At 37.3% G+C, this 23,301-nt stretch overlaps 1 protein-coding gene and 1 non-coding gene across 2 annotated transcripts; both read right to left on the bottom strand.

The window, feature by feature from the left end:
- Window positions 1-11,428: 11,428 nt before the first annotated feature.
- On the bottom strand, window positions 11,429-14,229 carry LOC129037122 (cytochrome c oxidase subunit 7C, mitochondrial). The gene is made up of 3 exons (XM_054488973.2): window positions 14,030-14,229; window positions 12,706-12,849; window positions 11,429-11,524 (listed from the first exon to the last, which is right to left on the bottom strand). The coding sequence occupies exons 1-2, from the start codon at window positions 14,102-14,104 to the stop codon at window positions 12,733-12,735; spliced, it is 192 nt and encodes a 63-aa protein (XP_054344948.1). The 5' UTR covers window positions 14,105-14,229; the 3' UTR covers window positions 11,429-11,524; window positions 12,706-12,732.
- Window positions 11,624-11,686, bottom strand: LOC129037711 (small nucleolar RNA Z39). The gene has a single exon (XR_008502938.1). It is a non-coding gene; the product is annotated as a small nucleolar RNA Z39 (small nucleolar RNA).
- Window positions 14,230-23,301: the final 9,072 nt, after the last annotated feature.

Below are 23,301 nucleotides of genomic sequence, written 5' to 3'. Positions count from 1 at the left end.
AAATAAGAGAAACTGTTTACAAAATAATGTTGTAAACATCATTTAGGGGAATTATTGATTCTACAGCAACCTCTGCCTTCTTTCCCACCCAATGTGAGAGAACCTATTGGGGAGATTAAGAGCTTATGTGGCATGAACCAGGCCAGAGTTCAAATCCCCTTGTGTCATTTAATAGGTACCACGTCCTTGAGCATATCTGGACACTCTCTTAGATACAGTTTGTTGTTATGTAAAAATAGAGAGAAGGATCCTTTACTTCTCTCATTCTCTTACTCCTTTAACAACCAATGTGCCAGGAAATTCTTGTCAGGAAATCCTATTAGCTCTACCTTCAAAATAACTAATGGCTAAATTTATGCATCAACTTGACTAGTCCATGTAATGCCCAGATATTTGGTTAAGCATGATTCCGGGGTGTGTCTGTGAGGGTGTTTCTGGAAGAGATTAACATTTGAATCAGTAGACTAAGTAAAGCATATTTTCTCCCCAACATGAGTGGAACTCATCCAGCCTGCTGTAGGCCTGAATAGAATAATAGGCTACGAAAGAATTCTTTCTTTCTGCCTCTTTTTGAGCTAGGATGTCACTCTTCTCCTGCTTTCAGATTTGGACTTGAACTGAAATTTCACCATCAGCTTTCCTGGTTCTCAGGCCTTCAGACTTAGACTGGAATTATACCATCAGCTTGCCAACTTCAGATCTTGAATTCTCAGCTTCCATAATTACATGAGCCGATGCCTTATGGTCAGTCTCCCCATTCCTCTCCAGATAGATAGACAGATAGATAGATAGATATAGATAGATAGATAGATAGATGATAGGTGGATGTAGATGTCTATCTCCTATTGAGTGTGTTTCTCTAGAGAACCCAGGCTAATACAAAATAAATCCATGTTGGTTCAAGAGCCCATTATCCTTTGTCTGAATACTGAATATGCTTCTCTTTTGCCTTCTGATTTCAATCTTGCTTCCTACTGTCTTGGGTTTTCAATGTTGCAGCCACAATAAACCTTTTAAAATTTAAGTTAGATTGCAAGTTTTAAGATCTGTCCTTCCTTTCCTCTAAAGTCTCCACTGATTCCCCTTCTCATTCAGAGTAAAAGCCAAGGTCCTTACAAAGGCTTACAAGGCTCAACTTTATCCAGCCCCCAGTGACCTATCTCTTACTAGGCTGTATCTCATTAGTATACTCTAGCTACTCTTCTTTAAGCCTGATAGAAAAAACTCTGCCTTAGAAACACTCTTTTCTCAGATTTCTCAAGTTTTTGCTTGAATATTAACTTCTCAATAAAGCCTTCATTTCTACTGCAACCTCAACTGGGCACGGTGATTCATGCCAAGATCATGCCACTGCACTCCAGCCTGGGCAACAGAGCAAAACTCTCTCTCTCTCTCTCTCTCTCTATATATATATATATATATATATATATACACATATATATGTATATATATGTATATATGTATATATGTATATATATGTATATATGTATATATGTATATATACTTTGTATAACCCACACTTTTCCCTATCTATGAGCTCAAATTCTTCACATGCCTTAAGACATGAATTCCAAAATATTGTTTCAGATACACTAGGCTTCCAGCCCCTGACCCCATTCCTCCCATTGCCCTTTTTCAGCCTCTTTTCCAGTACTTACGGCATCTTAATTTGTACTCAATTTATGTGCATAAGCATCTATATTTTCCTGAGATTCTGCACACCTGAAAGATGGGGAATACTTACTTCTCTTAGTGTTTCTCTCAAAGGCCACTACAGTACCTTAAACATAGGAGTTAAATAGATATTGAGTGAAATGAATATATGTCTTTGTCAAACAACTCCTTGGGAAGAGCACATAGAGTTTCTGGACTGACAGTTACTGCATTGATGGAGTACTGACATCCTATGTACCTATGTAAATGGGGCTGCCTTCAACTTTAGAGATCAGCATTCATCTTATTAAATATTAAAATGAGCTATCTGTAGAGTACTTTTTTTACCGTCATTTGATTAACTGCACTATAAAGTTATTTTATAATGTCAGAGAAAGTGTGAAATATTCAAGACATCACAAGACTACCACAGGTCTTAGAATACAGAGGCATTTAGATTTTAAGACCAGAACTAAATTAACTATGGAGATAGAGTAGTGAAAGCACTTTTCACATTGGCTGGCCCCTTGAAGAATTTTCTACTCTTTCTTTCACTGAGTCACTATATAAAAATCCAGTGTTGCATTTTGCACATGTACACAATATAACAGAATTCCTAAAGAATCTAGTGAAGTACACAAGTGTAACAAGCCCATTGTTGAAACAGGACAATTAGGGACAACAGGACACACGATTTTTCTGCATTTTATTTTCAAATATCTCTTAAACTGAATAATGTTCTAAACCTGATTGAACCTTCATATTCCCATTCTCAGATTACTTGTTTCTGGTTATTCTTCTCCACAGTTTCTCTTCTTACCAGGTCATCAGGCAGGTAGTTGCAAATATAATATTGCTCTTGTCATTCATATGCTAAGAATTGTAAAGGGCTGTAGTCCACCATCAATTCTAGACCTTAAGTTGTCACATAAACAACTCACCCATCCCACTCCCACCCAGGACCTTTCTTCTTTGCCACACACATGTTTACCAAGTCTCCTCTGAGGGTACTTAATAAGCCAAGGACTTCTTCATACTTCACAAATCTTAGCTATTTTCTTATCTTGAACTGTGTTCATACTCTCCCCTTTGGTTGGCATGCTCGTCCATTGAATTCGCCTCCACAGACATTTATCAAGTACTTACTATTTCCCAGAAACTGTGTTAGGTAGTAGACACAAAATGTAAATATGTCACAGTTGCCTTCAAGGATACTTCATCATTCTTTTAATCTTTATTTGTCAATTTTTTTCTTTTGTCTTTTCTTTAACCCTACTTAAGATACTCTGAGACAAAAAATTTTCACCTCACCTGATAATGCTTATTCTTTTACTCCATACATCTTCTTATTCCATTTTCCACAATTTTTTAATTATACTACGTCATCTCTAATTTCTTAGGTCAGGTTTTCTCTGGGAAATGCTATGACTGTGCTTGAACTGATACGAATATTCACATATCCTAAAATAACATCATTTACTAGCATATACCCAAAGCATCATCTCTATATTCTGAAACTTTTATATAATAAATATATATAATACGAATTTCTAGAAAAGACTACAATAACCTATGGTGAAAATCATAACATTTGTGGCTTCTGGAAGTTGGGGACAGGGATTGACTGGCAAAGTACATGAGAGAACTTTAAAGATTAAGGTAATGTTCTGCATTTTAATAGGCATTTGCATTATACAGATACATACATTTGTCTAAACTCATTGAACAATTATGATTTTGTGCATTTCGTTGTATGCACATTTTACCTTTCTCTGTCTTTGATTTGTATTTATTTCTTGGGTGTTATATACCTTTCTTCCAGTTCCTTTATTAAACTTTTAGGCAAATCTATCCTTAGGCATCTTACAATTTAAAAGATTACTGTGTTTTTCATGTATTTTTTCTCCCCGTTTGGTCAACTCTTGTTTCCCATCACTTCCCCATTCTGTTCCTGTTCTAAATTTTTGAATTTCTAATTTACAGTGTTTTTTCTCCCCTAATATTTGCAAATGGTTGTTTGAAGTTAATTCAGATTGGGTTGTGTTAGGGATTTTTTCTGCTTCATGAATGGTATTTATTAGCGGCAGAATTTTCATCAGCTGAAATAAAATGTTATGCTTCTAAATTTCTACTTTCTTCTTACAATAACTTTATGTGACTGTCATCTGTCATATTTTTGCTTTTTTATGTGCTAATATGATTATTATTAACCTTTGAGAATTTGAGGAAGATAACTAGATTTTTTTGTTCAAAGGTATTTCACTTGATATGGTGAAATATTATGGTTTCTTTAACCAATGTACTTGTTTTGTTGGGAAAAACTTGGTGTCTTCTGATTTTGTGACCCTCTTTTTGTTTTAACAGGAATATTCATTTCCCCCTTTTGCTTCCTTTTTCTTCTTTTACCTCTAAGGCACCAAGGGCACCATCTTCTTGACACTTGTATTTACTTGGAAGTGGTGCCATTCTGAATCTCCTGCCTTGGGCTCCATTGATTTTCAAGTCCCTGTCTTTCAATTCCCCATCAGTCACCTACAAGAGCTCAAACTAACTCTCAGTATTTTCTTTCCCTGAGTGGCACTTGGTTTGTGTAATTTTATCTGTATTTTATCATCCCCATTCTCCCTGCCCTACATCCCTCATCTATATTCCCATCTTGCCCTCATCTCTGCTTGTCTCCCATTGGGTGCAGGCTCTAGATACAATTTTGCTGGTCTCAAGTGTTTATTTTCCTATTGATAGGTAATTTAAAATCTATTTCCTAGCTACAATAAAGGTGTAGGTTATGAGTGAATTTTCTTTTCCTGACAATCAGTATGATTTTTTTTGGAGGATGTGAAGGGAGATTTAGATTTAAAATAAGTCCATTTTTTTTTCCATGAAAACATGGAAATATTTAGAATTCCTTTTCTAAAATCCAGATAATTTACATTAAATCCCACAATGAAAAACATTGCAAGCCATAGTCTTGCTGTAAGCTCATTGTACTCTGCATCCAAAAGTAATGGATTTCAGAGCTGTGTAATTCAGAACTATTTCCCCAAAGCGCAGACTCTTAGTAAAAGGCAACATTTGGGAATTTCAGACCATCTTGTTGTATAATTGGTAATGAAATAATGGTACCAAGATTAAGCAGAATTAGTTATGCTATACTGAGTGTATACAACCCACTTAGTCAATTTTTGGTGTTGGTAAAATCCACAATTTCCCAAAACAGGTATATATATATATATGGGTGAAAGGAACTCTAGGGTGGTCCAGTAACTGAAAAGGGAAACTATGACCACTGAACCATCAGAAATTACCATCTGATAGGTTTAAAAAAAAGTAAAATATCAGTAATTTCATATGGTTCAACTTAGTATATATTCTGTGTGGGGAAAATAAGAAATCACTTTTAAACAATTGTTTTGGTAGTTAGTATGAGGGCTGGAGCGTGAATAAAGATTTCCCACTAGGCAGTTTCATAGATGGTATAAAATCCCTCTCACAACATAATGAATGAGAAATTTTTTTGATAATACTAAGCTAATTAGGGTTAAGATGTAACCCTGATAAATTTATCAATATATGGGTACTTCACAATCACCTCCTGGTCCTCCTTAGAGAGGGATGCATCAAGTAGAGAACTTCCTAGACTGGTTTTTAATGCTTTTAAACTTGAAGATGCCATTAAATCTGATTAGTATTCTTCCACGCCTTCATCTATCTAAATATATTTGTTGAAAGCTTAATATTTACTAAGCATAGTACTATGTTTTGGAATCCAGCAAAAAAAAAACACAAAGCTTATTCTAAAAAATACAGATCCCTATTCAACTCATAATAATTATGCTATCCACCTTTTGTTAGAGCTGGGAAAATTTGGGGGGAGGAGTGAATTTTAGTAGGAATAATCTGAAAAATTCAAAGTTGAGATGACTGTACAGGAATGTAACACAGAGCTCTACTGTTTTACAATGATACAGAGGTACTGAACAGGAAAGCACGAGGGCTCTGGCATGATGCTGTGTCCCTCTGGAAGAAGAGACTCATTTTCCAATTTTTACAAAAGTATACAAAGGGTAAATAGAGTCCATGAAAATGAGAGATAAGGTGGGAATGGCTAGTAGGTAGTTGCTCAAAACTGCATCTGAAAACCACTTTGAAAGCCCAAGATGATTCATCTCCATCATTCTGGCCCCTATCCATGCATGAAAAGTGCTGAAAAGAGATCTTACCACCTCTGAGTCAGGCTTTTGTGTGGTATCCACATTTGTAATTGTAGATACAATTCACTTTAATTGGGAAGAGTCCTTAAAAGATCATCTAGTTGACACAATTCTGTGACTGAAGAATCAGAGAAGTAGAGAAGTGATACTTTTCAAGGACATATGAAGCGCTTAAGTATTCTGAAGGTAGGACAACTTTTACTGCAGTAACTAATGATCCCCAAACCCCAAATGCTTAAAACAATGAAAATTTCTTCCTCACTCTATACATCTGACATGGGGCTACACTTAGAGAGTCTTTCAGGAAACTAGGCTGATGGAGGCTATATCCCTGTAGGAGGAAGAAGGGAAGTTGGTGAAGGGTATACTGCCTTTTAGAGCTTTCGTGTAGAGGTAATGCATATAACTTCTCAGTTTTTTATTGTCAAAGCAAAGGGGTTAGAGTTTGATCCTATGTGTACAGAAATAGAGCTGTCATATTTATGAAAAGCCTTAATGACTACTATACCAGGTTAAGGAAGGAAATGTGGGTACCACACAAATCAACTATACAATTTTTGAATTATATACTCAGTAAAAAACTCGTCACTGTATTAAGATATATGGAAAGTGGCTATCTTCCCTCTGGGTTATAACGTTACGATAGCTATGATAACAAAACACCATTTGATAATAGATGAAGTTTTTCAAAAGGTTTTGATGTGGGCAGAGTACAAATCATATAAAAGCTCATATTATTATTTTCTATTGAAAGGAGACAGAAAGAAAAAGCATAAACAGTATTTCTCCTCTATTCTATATAGCTTACTCTAAAGACCTATGCTGTGATCTTTATTTATTGAAAACACTAAAATGAAGGCTTATTACATTTTATGGCATTCCAGTCCATCTTTTTAGTATAGTATATAGAATAACTGCAGCAGACAGTGTCTTTTGCATACTCAATAGCCACTTTCTCTTCCCTTTCTGGTAGAATCCTGACTTGTTTCAGTATCTCCTCTGCCCACATAAGACTTGTGAGAAAATGCTAATTGTTCAAATTTATTCATTGTCATGCTATTCCCTTGCCCGTGTTATATTCAGAAGTGAATTTATCACTTTTCTGGACAGTGACTAATGAGGGATAGTCTGAAGGAAAGCTTTCTTCACTTTGAAAAATAACAAAGACAGTAATTTTTCTTGCTGGATATTGTCAAGACTGTATGGGATAACTGGAACTGTAGCAGCCATCTTATGAGAATGAAATAAATGGTTTAGAAAACACAGGCTGAGGAACTTGGAGGGCCCTAAAATTCCTGAGCTCCATCTTTTGTTACACAAGATTAAAAAAAAAAAAATTCCCCAGTTCTTTAAGCCAATGCTTCTTAAAAATGCTGGCTTGAAACAAGATAAAGAGCTATCCCAGAATGTATATCAACACACTTTCCTTCATTAAGGGTTTGTCTGCAAAGAAAAAGAGATATCAGATGGACTAAACAGTGGTGACATAGTTGAGTTACATTTTGGTGCAAATTTAAACTCATTTTTTTTCAACTGGATTATTTCAATACATTCATGTTTGGTGGGATAACCAATTTCCAACTATCCAGGAACAATTCATTTTTATTCATAAAGCATTGAAACATACATTTGGTGCGTAAGAGGCCTAGAATTTGTTTCTAGGTAATTTTTATTCTTGGCTTCAGATTATTGAAAGCATTAATAGAATAGAGTGTTCATGGATCACCAGCTAATTTATGCAGGATGCATGAATAAAGAAGCCTCTCTGGGCTCAGAAAGATCACAAGCTGGTATGAAAGGTAGATAAGGAAATCAGTAATTACAGTATCTGCTGAATTATAAGGCTGTTTACAAGGTGTTAGAGATTTATGTGGAGTGTGTTATGGGTAATGAGGAGAAACCAGGAAGGGACTGGGTTTGGTGGCACATGCCTATAATCCCTCAAAGGAGGAGGGATTGCGGCCAGGAGTATGAGACCAATCTGGGCAATACAGTGAGACTCAGTCTCCTCAAAAAATAAAAAGTATTAGCCAGGGATGGTGACAAGCCCCTGTAGCCCCAACTACTCCAGATGCTGAGGCAGGAGGATCCCCTGGAGGGTGGCAGCCAGCTATGATTGTGCCACTGTACTCCAGCCTGGGTGACAAATCGAGACCCTATCTCTTAAAAAAATAAAATAAAAAGGGGAGACTGTATAGAAAAGGTGGCACCTGAGCTAAATTAAGACATGGTGGTGGTACATAAAACTGTGTGATATGGCTGGGATGAGGCTGAAACTATAGGGAAGTGACCATTGTCATGGTGAGGTGTCTTACAGTGAGTAAAATGATGACTTGCATTTTAGCACTATCATTCTGGCATCACTTTTGAAGACACAGTGTCTGCAGCACAGACCAATCTATTAACTACTGCAGAATTGCTCTGGGATCAACTTTAACGACTTACACAATGCCCATTATACTTCCCCCATCTCACTTGTTTCAATTAAGCACTCCACACCAGAAGCTTAAGGAAATTTGCCTCAATTTAGGTGTATTTTCTTTTCTTTTTTTTTTTTAAGACAGTCTTGCTCTGTTGGCCAGGCTGGAGTGCAGTGGTGTGATCTCAGGTCACTGCAACCTCCGCCTCCCGGGTTCTAGCAATTCTCCTGTCTCGGCCTCCTGAGTAGCTGGGATTACAGGCATCCACCACTACACCCAACTAATTTTTTGTATTTTTAGTAGAGATGGGGTTTTACCATTATCAGCCAGGCTGGTCTCGAACTTCTGACCTCGTGATTCACCCACCTCGGCCTCCGAGTGCTGGGATTACAGGTGTGAGCCACTGCGCTGGGCCTCTATTTTCATTTTTAATCTTCACAACTACACTAAATTAGATAAAGGTGAGGTACAGATTGTTGAAGACGAATGTATCAACCCTGGCTTTGAATCCAGCCAAGTCTTAGTTCTGAGCCCACATTCTTAACCTCTATGGTCTCTGCAGCAAAACCTAAGACATTTTGAGTTACTTCCTTCATTGTGGCCATGACTTAATTATGGAAATAATGATAGTGACTTCTCTTTAAAAACAAACCCTGGATTCTAACCAAAATTCCTATTCCGGTATTCTAGTGAGTTAGGGAAGCATCTGCAAAAGGTACAAACTTTTTACTTGGTCCTGATTGGTTTCACATGGGCATTTGTGGGTTCATCCAGTGTAATTTTTTTTTTCCAAGAATCTGGACTTTTATGGAGACCTCCTGGTTTTAAATATTGGCTTGAATTTTAAAAAACCAGTTTAGGGAAATAGAAAACTAAACTACTGTTATGGTTAATTTTGTGTCAACTTGGCAAGGACACAGTGCTCAAATATTTGGATCAACAATCCTCTAGATATTTCTGTGAAGGTGTTTCTTGAATTATCATGAGTTTACCACTTAAGTCAGTGGACTTGGAGTAAAGCTGATCCTCCTTAGAATGTGGCTAAGCTTCTTGAATTCGTTGAAGATCTTAATGAACAAAGACTGACCTCCCGCAAGGAGGAATTCTGCCAGCCACTGCCTTTGCTGAGTCTCCAGCCCGCCAGCATACCCATATTTTCAACCCACCAAGCCTCCAGAGTCGGATGAGACAATTTTAATTTTTTCTACGTGCATCCTCTTGATCTGTTTGTCTAGAGAACTCTAATACAGAAACTAAGCAGTTATACACCCTCTACCACTTACAATAAACTTATGCACTTACAGCCAGCCTGCTGAAGGCTTTTTATGGGGATGGCACAATCTGTACTATTACAAGACAGGCAGAGGTTTTTTCTCACTCACGTATATCCCTCAAATACTTTTCTAGCTAGACCTAGCAACCCATAACTGTTACTATTGATTCCTAATATATTTTAACATCCTCTCCAAAAAATTCACATTCATTTAGGACTTGTGAGTAGTTTTTATATAACTTACTGGATCTCAAAAACAATCCAATGAGGTAAGCCTTACCATAATTTCCAGGAAAACCAAAATCATCTAACGAACCTTAAACTCTTACTCTTGCTTCTACTTTTTTTTGAGATGGAGTCTCGCTCTGTCGCCCAGGCTGGAGTACAGTGACACGTTCGCAGCTCACTGCAACCTCCACCTCCCGGGTTCAAGTGATTCTCCTGCCTCAGCCTCCTGAGGAGCTGGGACTACAGGCGCGTGCCACCAGGCCCAGCTAGTTTTTCTGTATTTTTAGTAGGGACGGGGTTTCACCATGTTGGCCAGAATGGTCTTGATCTCTTGACCTCGTGATCCGCCCGCCTTGGCCTCCCAAAGTGCTGGGATTACAGGCATGAGCCATCATGCCTGGCCACTTCAACATTTTCCAAAGATAAAAAACCTTTATGTTCCATACAAGGAACTCTCTCAATACAGGATACCTGATTTATCACTGAATAATCAAAAAACAATGACACACAAGTACAGGGGATATATGAACAAAGTCATATAAATTAAGGTTGCACCATAATTAAATAGTTGTCAGGTGACTGTTTTAGAGCCTAAAGTGAGGCACTAGTCGAGAAACAAAAATATCAAAATGTTAAGTTTTTAGCAAATCAGTAGTTGTCCAGAAGGGCCATATAAGAAATCTAATGATATAGTGGGGAGTGGCCTACACAGCTATTTTCTTCGATGAAGGGATGTAGAACCACTCAGAGCAATTTTTCAAAAATTCAGAAATACACTTTTATGGAAATACTGTTTTTTAAATGTTGGTTTAAAAACAGAGCATTACCCTTTCACCAAAGTCTAGAGGCCAGACTACCAGTTTGGAGTCTGTTTTATAGCATTTTAACATCAGTGGTATTCCAACAGTGAACAGAGGAAAATACTCAGTAGCTAGTTACTGTCCCACATCTTATACAAAGTCCTAAAATGTAATGACCTCATTACATTGTAAATGGCAAGCAGCATTTCACTACTTACAAAATAAATTCGATTCACATATACAATTACTAATCAGAACTACCTTTTATCCCATTTCTGCTAGGCTATATGATAGTCAAAGCACCAGAATAAATTGGGAGTACTTCCTATACTACAAATTTCATGGTATTATATTCCATTTCAAACATTCTTTTATTCACTCTAAATAAGACTAATACTGGTCACCAGAACACTTACTGAGGCAAACACTTCTGTTTTAGGTTACAGACCTAGAGGAAAAAAAAAAAAATGAAGCTCCTAAATATCTGATTAACCACAACTTCAATCTGAATAAACTAATAGTTTTCCTGATGATTAATCAATCATGGGAAAAAAAATTTACTATGTCAAAGGAAAGGGCAAGAGCAAAAGTATTTTTTCCTCCAAGTTAACGACAAAAAAAAAAAAATCATAGAAATAAACCTAAGATCGATTTGTATTTCCCTTTTATTATATAAATTACCAACAAAACCCTGACCCGCGAATCAAAAATTTAATATAACCTCAGTTTAACACCATTAAATAAGCTAAATCACAGAGAGTAATACTGGAATGTTACCCAAATAATAAAGTCGGCAAATGGCCAATTATTACATTCCCTATTTCAAAAAAGAGGCATTAAGCATTCACGTCATAAGTTTATTGACAAACATATCTAGTATGGCATATGAGTTCTAGTTTGATCCACTTCAGGCTGCACCTCTTAAAATGCTCTTCATATCTGCAAAATAAAAACAGAAATTAATGGCATTTTAAAAATCCCATTCATTTAATAGAAATCATGTAGTTTCATGAAAATATTTTCTATCAGTTTGAGTAGTACATCAGAAAGCGTTTACAGTATCATGAATTCATTCATACTGATTTGCTTCATCACATGCACCGAAATCTTTCCACATTAGTAGCTTGGATAAGTTATTCCCCCTCTAAACTATGACATTCTTTCCAATCATCCCAGTGTTCTATAGTATTACTCTGAGAAACTCTGATGACAATTAAGCTAAATAAATATTTTATCCACATACAGGAAATCTGCTAACCTTCCAACATGAACGACTCCTTTGAGCATATATTAACATATCCCCTTGAGACAAGGCTTCTCAACCTCAGCACCACTGGTAATTTTGCCCCCAAGTTGCAACGATCAAAAATGTCTCACATTGCCAAATGCCCCATTGTGTTGTAAAATCATTCTCATTTAAGAACCACTGCCTTAATGAGGAAAGTATATTCAAAAGTTTGAGTTTCCCAACATGGCTGAGTTGGTGAGGTACAGATTTACAATTACATAATTATCTGGGACTTATACATCAAGGAGCACTAGAAGGGTTTTCTTTATCTTCAAGGATTTTTCACAACTTAAACAAGTACTGTAAGCCAATTTAAAAACTGGGAGCACAGTGACCACTTTCTAAAAGAAATGGAAATGTTTATAGTGTTTTAGAAGACACATTCTCAGCCAGTGTTCTAGTAACAGCGTTCAAGATAGAGTAACATTAATCGGTTTATCAGAGTTTTACCTGGTTAAAAGTGTGAGCTCTGCAACAAGAAACTGCCTGGGCAAGTGTCCTGGTCCACAATTATACTAGTTATGAGATCTTGAACAACTTAACATCTTTGTGTCTCAGATGGGGTTACTATCATCCGCCTCACAAGCTTGCTAGAGAACATGAGATATCGATGTAAAGTGTATCTGATAATCAGTAGTATTCAATAAACACTGGCCATTATTGAAATATTTTTATATAGGTTTACAACTAGTCTCCACCAATGCCACATCTACACATAACCTCAGGAATCAGCCCTACACAACAATGTATTTGTGTGTGTGTTCTGGGTGAGGGGGAAGAGGCTACTTAATAAAAAGGCCTGCTTTAAGATGATTAGAAATCCATTAACTACCTGTTAAATGGAGGAACTGAAACATCCTTATGTTTTAAGCAGTTGGTGTCTTACTATAAGAAAGGGTGTAGCAAATGCAGATCCAAAGTACAAACACATCTTAGCTAGTAAGGACCACTTGTTTTCCACTGAAAACGGCAAATTCTGTTGGAAAAAAAGAGAAAAAGTAATCGAAATAGAACCTCAAATCATCTGCTTAATAATCAAAATACAAGTATACCGGAAATGCTAGTTATATTTCTTTTACATCAGGTTACATATGCCATAAATCATAACATCTTTTTAAACATTTATCTTTCAAATCCTATGACCTTCATCACAAAACACTACAAGGTAAGAAATAATCTGGCTTTACTGAGCACTAGGCAATGAATGGTCTTAAGGACTCAAACGTCAAATAGTGAAAAGTTTCTTATTTTAGAAAATCGAAAAAACTACTGTCCTAAGTAGTCACCTTAGAAGATACATGGCAATGTTAAGTGCAATACAGCTTTTTCTTTTTTTTTTTTTTGAGACGGAGTCCCGCTCTGTCGCCCAGGCTGGAGTGCAGTGGCCCGATCTCGGCTCACTGCAACCTCCACCTCCCAGGTTCAAGCGGTTCTCCTGCCTCAGTCTCCCGAGTAGCTGGGATTAGAGGCACACACCACCACGTCCGGCTAATTTTTTTGTACTTTTTAGTAGAGACAGGGTTTCGCCATGCTTCCCAGGCTGGTCTGGAACTCCTGACCTCAGGTGATCCTTCCGCCTCAGCCTCCCGATTACGGGCGTGCGCCACCGCACCCTGCCCACAGTTTTTTTGTTTGTTTTCATTACCAAGCACCTTCTCTGCCCTTTATGACTAGGCCTGGTGTGACCCTCCGAGATTGTTACTGCTATGTGGTTTCAGTTATTTACAGCTGAGGCCAAACCCAGCCTTAACTGAGGTGAAGGGTTAATACTTCTAACTTAGCCAGCTAGTTTAAAAAGCCTGTTCCATAACCAGAGGCCCTGATTTCCTCATGATTTTCCAATGACCTTCATTTCGGGTCCGATAGCCATGGCCTCCCGGAGCCATCCCAGGGCTTTCTGCGGGGGGTGGGGGGAGGGGCGTCAAGCGGCAGATGGAGCAGGGCTTCCGGATCTACCTGCCCATTCCTTTAGCGGCTACGCGCTAGGATGCCCAGTTTCCACACTGGTCTCTGGGGTAAGTGGAATGCTAGTCTGCGTCTCAGCCTGGTTTCTGGCTATCATCTCCCTTGCCACAGCCCGGGGGCAGCCTTGCAGGTGCGCGAGTCACAGCCAAGCGCCCCCTCCCCCAACGAAGCCGTGCCCCTTACACACTAACCTTCCCAGGGCCCTCCTCATAGTGGCTCCTACGGACCACAGAGGTTGTGAACCTCCGGATGCTCTGGCCCAACATAGCGCTGCTGGAAGCTCTGCGAAAGGCGCAGAGACCGAGGACGGATGAAATGGCGGCACCTCACCAAGACCGTTTTTTCACGACCTTGTTCCCCGGTAGGCAAGGACTGAAAGGAAAGATGGGAAATGGGGCGGAGCCTTGAGGAAACGCGAAAAAGCGGAGATCGCCATGGATTGTGGGAATTGTAGTTCAGGCCATTGCGGCGCCTTATCAACCCCCGAGGATTGTGGAAAATGTAGTTTCGCGCCAGGCTTAGGTCTAGGATTCCTGGGGCCTGTTACCGGAAACGATTTTATTGAATTGAGTAAAGCAGTTTCGCCCCATGTACTCTAGTCTATTGAAAAGGACAATAAACCCATCCCTTTTCTTTCTTTTTTTTTTTTTTTAATAAAGTATATGCTAGGTGTCAATGATTTCGAGGACTTTTGCCAATGCTGAGAGATGTGTGCTAATGATCCTAGCTGAAGAAACAAAGCATAAACACAAGTAATCAAACAACATGCAGCACAAAGGACTTCAGAGAGAAAACTGAAGTGCTAAGGGAATGATCACTAAAGATAAAGGGAATCGAATGAACAGAAGGAAGAACAAAGGGCAGGGAAAACTCAAGTCTGGTATGAGTACAGCATGTGTGAGGAGTAGAATGGAAAAGTGGCCTCTGACACCTGGAGCTAGCCTGGACTAGGAACTGGTGTCCACCTGATGAATGTACACAATTTCAGCAAGCATTAGCATCCAACAAGATCACTCTGACAGTGTTCATCAAGAAAAGAATATGATCACTGTGTAGTCATATCTGAACAGAGATAAAACATTGTCCAAGCCACAAAAATGATGGAACATCACCCTATCTGGTTTAATTTGATGACTTCTGCGTCTTTACCAATTACAATCTTAGCCTTGATCTAGCCTTTCTTCCTCCTAAGATTTAGTAAGATAGCCAATATTAGGGGAAAAAAATCCCAAATCCAATAAACATTTTCTAATATTTTACAGAGAACCCTCAAACATCATAGTTTCTCACAGTATATGGTCTCTCTTACTGCAATGAATAATAAACCCCGTTTGTCAATTACATGTGTGCTTCTGGTGGTCCTTAACCAGAAGGTATCGAGAAGAAACCAGTGATAAATGAACCTGGGAAAGTGGTGTTAGGTTAGATTGTGAAAGGCCTTGGTAACCTGTTATGTTATTCATCTGTTGGGGAGTGTATATTGCCTCACGTGTCTCATTGATAGAGCATTAGGAAACAATTCAAATGAGACCTAAGGTTTGCTTTGAAAAGGGCATAACATATATGCTTTATTTCATCTTTTTTTTTTTTTTTTTCAGTTTTTGGAAAAGAACAACCATGCCCCCCACCCCCAAAAAAAAAACACTTAAATTAATATTTTGTTTCAACAAGTAGCTTCTTTTTGAGTAGGGGTTCATTAAATGCATCATAACTGGTGTCCTATACCACCTAATTTATAGAAGTTATGTGACATTCCATTTTTTTTAACATTCCATTCACTGCCTTTACATATTAAAGAATTCTGATTTAACTATAATTGAGAAACTTTTTCGCACTTGATATTTCTGGATTACACTTTTCAATCTAGTGTAAGTAATGTTATCTGTGGATTTGGTTCATTGTTGCTTCTAATTCACATTAATTGAGCCTCCATTGGGTATCTGGCTTTGAGTTAACTCTTTAGGGACCTGCAGGCCAGAGATTCCAGAATATGGTTTCAGAACTGTCTGCCTTCTCATGGGCTTTGTGGTAAGTTAAATACAAAAAAAAATATGTTTGGCCAGGCGCGGTGGCTCACGCCTGTAATCCCAGCACTTTGGGAGGCCAAGGCAGGCAGATCACGAGGTCAGGAGATCGAGACCATCCTGGCTAACACGGTGAAACCCCGTCTCTACTAAAAATACAAAAAATTAGCCGGGTGTGGTGGCGGGCACGTGTAGTCCCAGCTACTTGGGAGGCTGGGGCAGGAGAATGGTGTGAACCCGGGAGGCAGAGCGTGCAGAGAGCCGAGATCACACCACTGCACTCCAGCCTGGGTGACAGAGTGAGACTCCGTCTCAAAAAAAAAAAAAAAGTTTATACCTATGTAAATATGGGGGAGGGCGGTGGTTACACTCAAGTGCCAGGCATGTGAGTGAAGCTATCTTGGACCCTTCAGCCCAGCCCCGCCCTCAGCTGAACATTGCTGAGTGACCACAGTCACTGCTATGTAGAGCAGAGTTGTCTAGTTGACTCCTACCCAAAATGTTGTTCTAGAGATTTGTGTGGTATAATAAAATGGTTGTTTTTTCAAATCATTAAGTTTGGGGTAGTTTTTTATGGAGCAACAAAGAGAGAACTAGAAGTAACACAGCTGCTCTATTTAAGGAAATTAGCCTTTCTTCTAGATGCCATGAGGAAAACAGTTTCTCATTACCAATCTGTAGATGAGAATTTGGCTGTATCATGTAAAATATTATCTTTGCTTCAAATATATCTTTCTCTGGAGTCATGTTTCTGTGATAGTTCTTCAGCTATAATGAAGATGGATGTGCCAAACATGCCAAAACATTGAAAGTATGGGAGGTAGAGTGGTTCCATTTGAAGGTGATGTAGCAGCTGGCATATTCTAGAGAATGCTAGACACTCAGAAATGGACTTTGCAGCTTTTTGATGCTCCTGATGAGTTAGGAGGTAAATTGAAGTGGGATTCAAAGTGGCTGAGATCACTTATTCTTGGCAGATTACTGACTTTTGTATTAATGGCTAGATACCACCTATAGAGCACACTCTTGATAATTATTTCAAAAGATTTTCTAAAGAATATTTTTGTCAATAAGCCAAACTGAGCACAAAATAAAATTTTATACTAGTTGCTATATGGTTTTTTCTTAATTACTAAGTAGAAAGCAATTAATAAATTAGTTAACTAATGAATGTAGTCTGAGTTTGGGAGTTTTATGCTAATCTTGGTCTCTTTCAAATTCACTAAAGAAGGGAGAAAAAGTTTAAATAAATCTGGCAGTATTCTATTTTTGTGTAGGCATCATAGGAATTTAAAGATGGCCACAATTTTTTGGAAACTCTTTCTATTGAGTGGTGGGGTCTTACATCCCTTTTCTTGACCTTAGTGACCAGATTGACCAATAGAATGCAACAGAGTGACATTCTGAGACTTCTGAGGCTAGCTCATCAAAAGCCTTGCAGCTTCTCTTTAGCAACATGGAATGTTTTCTTGGGAGAAGTCAAATACCACGTGAGAAGTCTAACTATCCAGAGACTTTCGGGACTAAGAGGAAAACCAAACTAACTATATGGAGAAGCCACATTACCGGGGGCAGGGGTTGGGGGTAGGCTATGCGCAGAAGGGGAGAGGGAAGAAGAGGGAAGAAGGACAAGGAGAAGGAGAGGGTAAGTAGGGAGAGGGAGACAGGGAAAGGGACAGACTTACCAGCACCCAGCTATTCTTGCCATCCCAGCCCAGGCATCAGATGTATTTGTACAGGTGCCTTCAGGTGACTTTAGCCACAGTTATATTTGCCTGCAACTTTATGAAGCATGTTAAACAAGAACTGCCCAACTGAGCCCATTAGCCCCCAGAATTGTAAGAGAAAATAGTAAATTGTTTCCTTGAGTCACTAAGTTTTGGGGTAGTTTGTTATACGGGAGTATAAACCTGGAACAGATATGATTTATTTTTTCTTATAGAAGTAGCCTAACAATCTATATTCATGTCATAATAGCTGGCAAGAAAAATGTGAATAATTCTAGAGCAACTTTGGATTCAGTATGATACTCTTTCACTATAAAGTACATTTAAAGAGAAATAAGACATTTCATGAATTGATGGGTACAAAATAGAAAATGTCTTTAGAGACATGAGGTTTACTTCAGCATTATATCTTAAAAATAAAATCCAATTATTTTAAGTAGTGAGTAGGGTGTATATCAAAGAATGAGCAATGTAGTTTCTAGATCCACTTGAAGCTTTAGAGACTGAAATTCCATTATATAAAACAGTATATCCAAAAACTAAAGTACAATATTTGTCATTTTCTCAATATTGTATAGAACAGTATATCCAAAAATTAAAGTACAATATTTGTCATTTTTCTCAACAGCTGCTATATTAGATTTTTAAGGACTAGGTTGAAGTTTTTTTTAGAAAATAAATTGTTTAGTGAATAGATTATATGTTTCCATCCTACATTGCAAAACTCAAATTAACAAGTTTCTTTTTAAGTTTTTATAACTTCTCGCTACTGTAGCATTAGAATCAGGGCTCTGTGTTAACATCTATTTGAAATTTTATGTTTGTTGGGGAAAGGGTTGAGGGGGAACCTGGCTTCAGGAAAAGGAGAAAATGAGATTCTTCTGAAGAAATTAGGGTTGTGAAATATTCTGTGAGTCTTCTAAATGATTTATTGATGACTCACTGAAAGAGAAAGTTTTGCAAATAATCCTTACTTACTGATCAAAAAACTATATGTTTAACTCTTTATATTGTTTCTTCTTTGTAAAATGCCCTCACTTCCTTCCTCTTTTTCCTAATGTTGTCTTCAAAATTCTACATCCATGTCACTTTCTCTAAGAAGGCTTCCTAAAACCCTTAAAAGGAATCAATTTATCTTTCCTTTAAGGTCACCTAGAATTTAATTTATAATACTCTTATGTTAGTAATATCATGCATTGTAATTAGTTATGTATGTCTCTATCTCCTTACCATATGCTTCTTTTTTAAAAAAGGAAAGGACAGTGTTTTGTCATTTTATCCTCTCACACAGTAAGTACTCAATAAATTTTTGGTTCATGAATAGATGGATATATAATGTATTCAATACAAAGTGGTTCAGTGTTTCTTCAACAAAGTTGTCCCTGGTGCAAAACACATATTTTTTCAGTGGCTCACTGTGTTCTTAACTCTACTTAAACTTTTAAAATTCATTAATAAAAACTGACACCCAGTTCTTACCATAGCCTTTCCATATAAGATCTCATTTAATCTTCATAATAATACAAAGTAGTTCAGTGTTTCTTCAACAAAGTGGTCCCTGGTGCAAAACACATATTTTTTTCAGTGGCTCACTGTGTCCTTAATTCTACTTAAACTTTTAAAATTCATTAATAAAAACTAACATCCAGTTCTTACCATAGACTTTACATATAAGATCTCATTTAATCTTCATAATAATCCTGTGAAGGAACTATTACTATTGTTATCATAACTATTTTATAGAAGAAGCAATTGAGACTAATGAGTCTAAATAACTTGCTTTGAGCATCAACAGCTAATAAGTAGCAAAACTGGAAGTTAAACCAAAGTTCATCTGATTTCAAAGTTTCTGCTCCTAATCATTGCATACCATGGTCTAAATGAATTGCTTGGAAGACATGTTGCTCATATCCTAAGGGAAGCAGGTGAGAGTTCAGTTTATACATGATTATATATGGATTCAATTGTGTATGTGTGTGCATGTGTGTGTGAGATATGGTTTTGCTCTGTCCCCACCCAAATGTCATCTTGAATTGTAATCCCCATAATCCCCACATGTTGTGGGAGGGACCTGGTGGGAGGTAATTGAATCATGGGGGCAGTTTCCCCATCGCTATTCTCCTGATAGTGAGTGAGTTCTCATGAGATCTGATGGTTTTATAAGCATCTGGCATTTCCTTTGCTGCACTTCTCCTCCCTGCTGCCTTGTGAAGAAGGTGCCTTGCTTCTCCTTTGCCTTCCACCATGATTGTAAGTTTCCTGAGGCCTCCTCAGCCATGCTGAACTATGAGTCAATTAAACATCTTTTCTTTAGAAATTAGCCAGTCTCAGGTATGTCTTTATTGGCAGCATAAGAACACACTAATACAGTGTATGTAGGCTCTTCATGACTTAAAGCTTCATCTTCTGCTGCATTACACTGAACAGATCTCTCAGATTGCAGAGAGAATTAGAGTTGGACTGTTCTTCAGGTTCCAGAGACAGCATGGCTGGGTGGTAGAATGGCAGGGCAGACTGCCAGGTCCTGTGATTATTGACTAACACCAGGGCTCTGAACTTGTGCTTCTAACACATCTAAATTGTCTTCTAGGAGACTTGAAGTTATTGGTTTTGCAAACATTAATCAAATCCACCTTTGGAAATATTTTCCTCAGAAAAGTTAAATCTGCCAGGGCTTGAGATTGCAATGGGATAATTGCATGCTGGCTGCCTCATTCTTATCCTCTCTCAGCTACTTAGCTGGCCTGGGGTTGAATCTCTTTTGCAGGGGGATGCTAGACCCTACCACATTTATGGTGCTTTTCTACTACTAGAAGGGAGTGAGAAATTCCTGGATTATCCTTTTGTTATTATTTCTACTTAAAAATTTAGGAGGAGGGAATTCTCCCTAACTCATTCTATGAAGCCAGTATCACCATGATCCAAAGCTAAACAAGGACACAACAAAATAAGAAAACCACACGCCAATATCCCTAATGATCATAGATGCAACAATCCACAAAAACATACTAGCAAATGGAATTCAATAGAACATAAAAAAATATAGCAAGATTAAGTGGAATTTATTCCAGAAATTCAAAGATGGTTCAACATATGCAAATCAATAAATGTGATTTACCACATAAACAGAGTTAAAAATAAAAACCACATGATCATCTCAATGCATAAAAAGCGTCTGATACGATTTAGTATCTCTTCAGGATAAAAACTTTTAACAAATTAGGAATAGAAGGACCATACCTCAAAATAATAAAAACCATATATGACAAACCCACAGTTAATATCATCATGAATGAAGAAAAGCTGAAAACATTCCTTCTAAGGTCTAGAAGAAGACAAGAACGCCCCCTTTCTCCACTCTTATTCAACATAGAACTAGCAGTCCTAGCCAGAGCAATCAGAAAAGAGAGAAATGAAAGGCATTTAAATTGGAAAATAAGAAATCAAATTATCTCTGTTTTCTGATGATATAATATTATACCTAGAAAACCCTAAGAAGATTCGTATATTTGATAAATGAGTTCAGTAAAGTTTTAGGATACAAAATCAGCATATAAAAATCAGCAGTGTTTCATATACACCAATAATGATCAAGCCAAGAAGCCAAGAAGTAAATCAAGAACTGAATCTCATTTACAATAGCTCTAAGAAGAGTAGAATACATAGGAATATAGTTAATTAAGAAAGTTTCAAATAAAACTATGAAACACTGAAGAAAGACATTGTAGTAGACACAAAAAAGTGGAAACACATCCCATGTTCATGGATCAAAAGAATTAATATTATTAAAATGACCATACTGCCCTAAGCAATATACAGATTCAATGTAATCCCTGTCAAACTAGAAACATAATTTTTCACAGAATTAGAAAACACAATCCTAAATTTCATAGGTAACCAAAAGGGAGCCTGAATGACCTAAGCAATCCTAAGCAAAAAGAACAAAGTTGAAGGTGTCATATTTTCTGACTTCAAATTATACTACAAGCCTAAGTAACCAAAACAGCATGGTGCTTGGATAAAAATAGATAGATCAATGGAACAGAATAGAGAACCCAGAAATGAAGCCACATAACTACAGACAACTGATCTTCAACAAAGTCAACAAAAACATACATCAGGGAAATCACACCATATTCAATAAATGGTGCTGCAAAAATTGGATATCTATATGCGGAAGAATGAAACTGGACCCATATCTCTTATCATATGCAAAAATTAACTAAAAAATAGGTTAAAGACTTAAAAGACCCCAACTATGAAAATACTAGAAGAAAATTTTGGAAAAACTCTTCTGCACATTGGCCTGGGCAAAGAATTCATGACTAAGAATTCAAAAACACAAGAAACAAATCTAAAATAAGACAAATGGGACTTAATTAAACTAAAAAGTTTCAGCACTACAATGAATAATAATCAATAGAGTGAACAGACAACTTGCAAACTGGGAGAAAATATTTGCAAACAATGCATCCCTTAGGAGCCTGAGATCCAAAATTTACAAAGAACTCAAACAACTCAACAAGAAAAACTCCCAAAACTCATCAAAAGTGGGCAAAGGACATAAATAGACACTTTTTTCAAAAGAAGACACACAAATAACCAACAAGCATATGAAAAAATGGTCATTACTAATCATCAGATAAATGCAAATTAAAACCACAGTGGGACATTACCTTACACCAGTCAGAATGGTTGTTATTAAAAAAGTCAAACAACAACAGATATTAGTGAGGATGCAGAGAAAAGGAATGCTTATGCACTGTTGGTGGAAATGTAAATTAGTACAACCTCTATGAAAAACATTATGGAGGTTCCTCAAATAACTAAAAATAGAACTGCCATTTGATCCAGGAATCCCACAACTGAATATCTAATGAAAGGAAAATAAATCATGATTTCGGACAGATACCCGTGCTCATATGTTTATTGCAGCACTTTTCACAATAGCAAAGATGAGGGAATCAATCTAAGTGTCCATCAGTGGGTGACTGGATAATGAAAATGTGTCTCTCTCTCTCTCTCTCTCTCTATATATATATATATATATATATGTATATATGAATGAATGCTTTAGGAATACTACTTATTTGTTTTAAAAGAATAAAATCGTATCCTTTGCAGCGACATCAGTGGTATTAGAGGCCATTATCTTAAGTGAAATAACTCAGAAACAGAAAGTCAAATGCCACATGTTTTCACTTATAAGTGGGAGTTAAATAATATATACATATGGACATAGATTGTGGAATAATAGACATTGGAAACTTAAAAACATACATGTGGGAAGTGGGTAAAGGATGAAAAATTACTTAATGTGTGTAATGTACACTATTCAGGTGATGGTTACATTAAAACTCAGACTTCACCACTATGCAATATAACCATGTATCAAAACTGCACTTATGCTCCCTAAATTTATACAGAAAATTTTTTATTTAAAAATATTTGTGCGTTAGGTCGTTTTTGCTCTGCTATAGAGAAATACTGGAAACTGGGTAATTTGTAAAGAAAAGAGACTTAATTGGCTTACAGTTCTGCAGGCTGTACAGGAAACATGGCACCAGCATCTGCTCCTTGTAAGGGCCTCAGGGAGCTTATAATTATGGCAGAAGGCAAAGGGAGAGTAGGCCCATCACATGACAAAAATGAGAGAAAGAGAGAGAAAGGGTTGGTGTCAGACTTTTCTAAAAAAACAGATCTTGTGTGAAC

The sequence above is a fragment of the Pongo pygmaeus genome, chromosome 4, assembly GCF_028885625.2.
Source record: "Pongo pygmaeus isolate AG05252 chromosome 4, NHGRI_mPonPyg2-v2.0_pri, whole genome shotgun sequence".
Classification (NCBI taxonomy): Eukaryota; Metazoa; Chordata; class Mammalia; order Primates; family Hominidae; genus Pongo; species Pongo pygmaeus.
Note: the sequence above shows the minus strand (reverse complement) of the source record. Positions and strands in the feature narration are given on the sequence as shown.

Bases quoted from the DNA above. Each gene is read 5' to 3' on its own strand.
- LOC129037122 (XM_054488973.2), bottom strand. From the start codon at position 14,104: ATGTTGGGCCAGAGCATCCGGAGGTTCACAACCTCTGTGGTCCGTAGG. The intron at 12,850-14,029 runs GTTAGTGTGTAA...TTTTTCCAACAG, and splicing joins ATGAGGAGGGCCCTGGGAAG to AATTTGCCGTTTTCAGTGGA.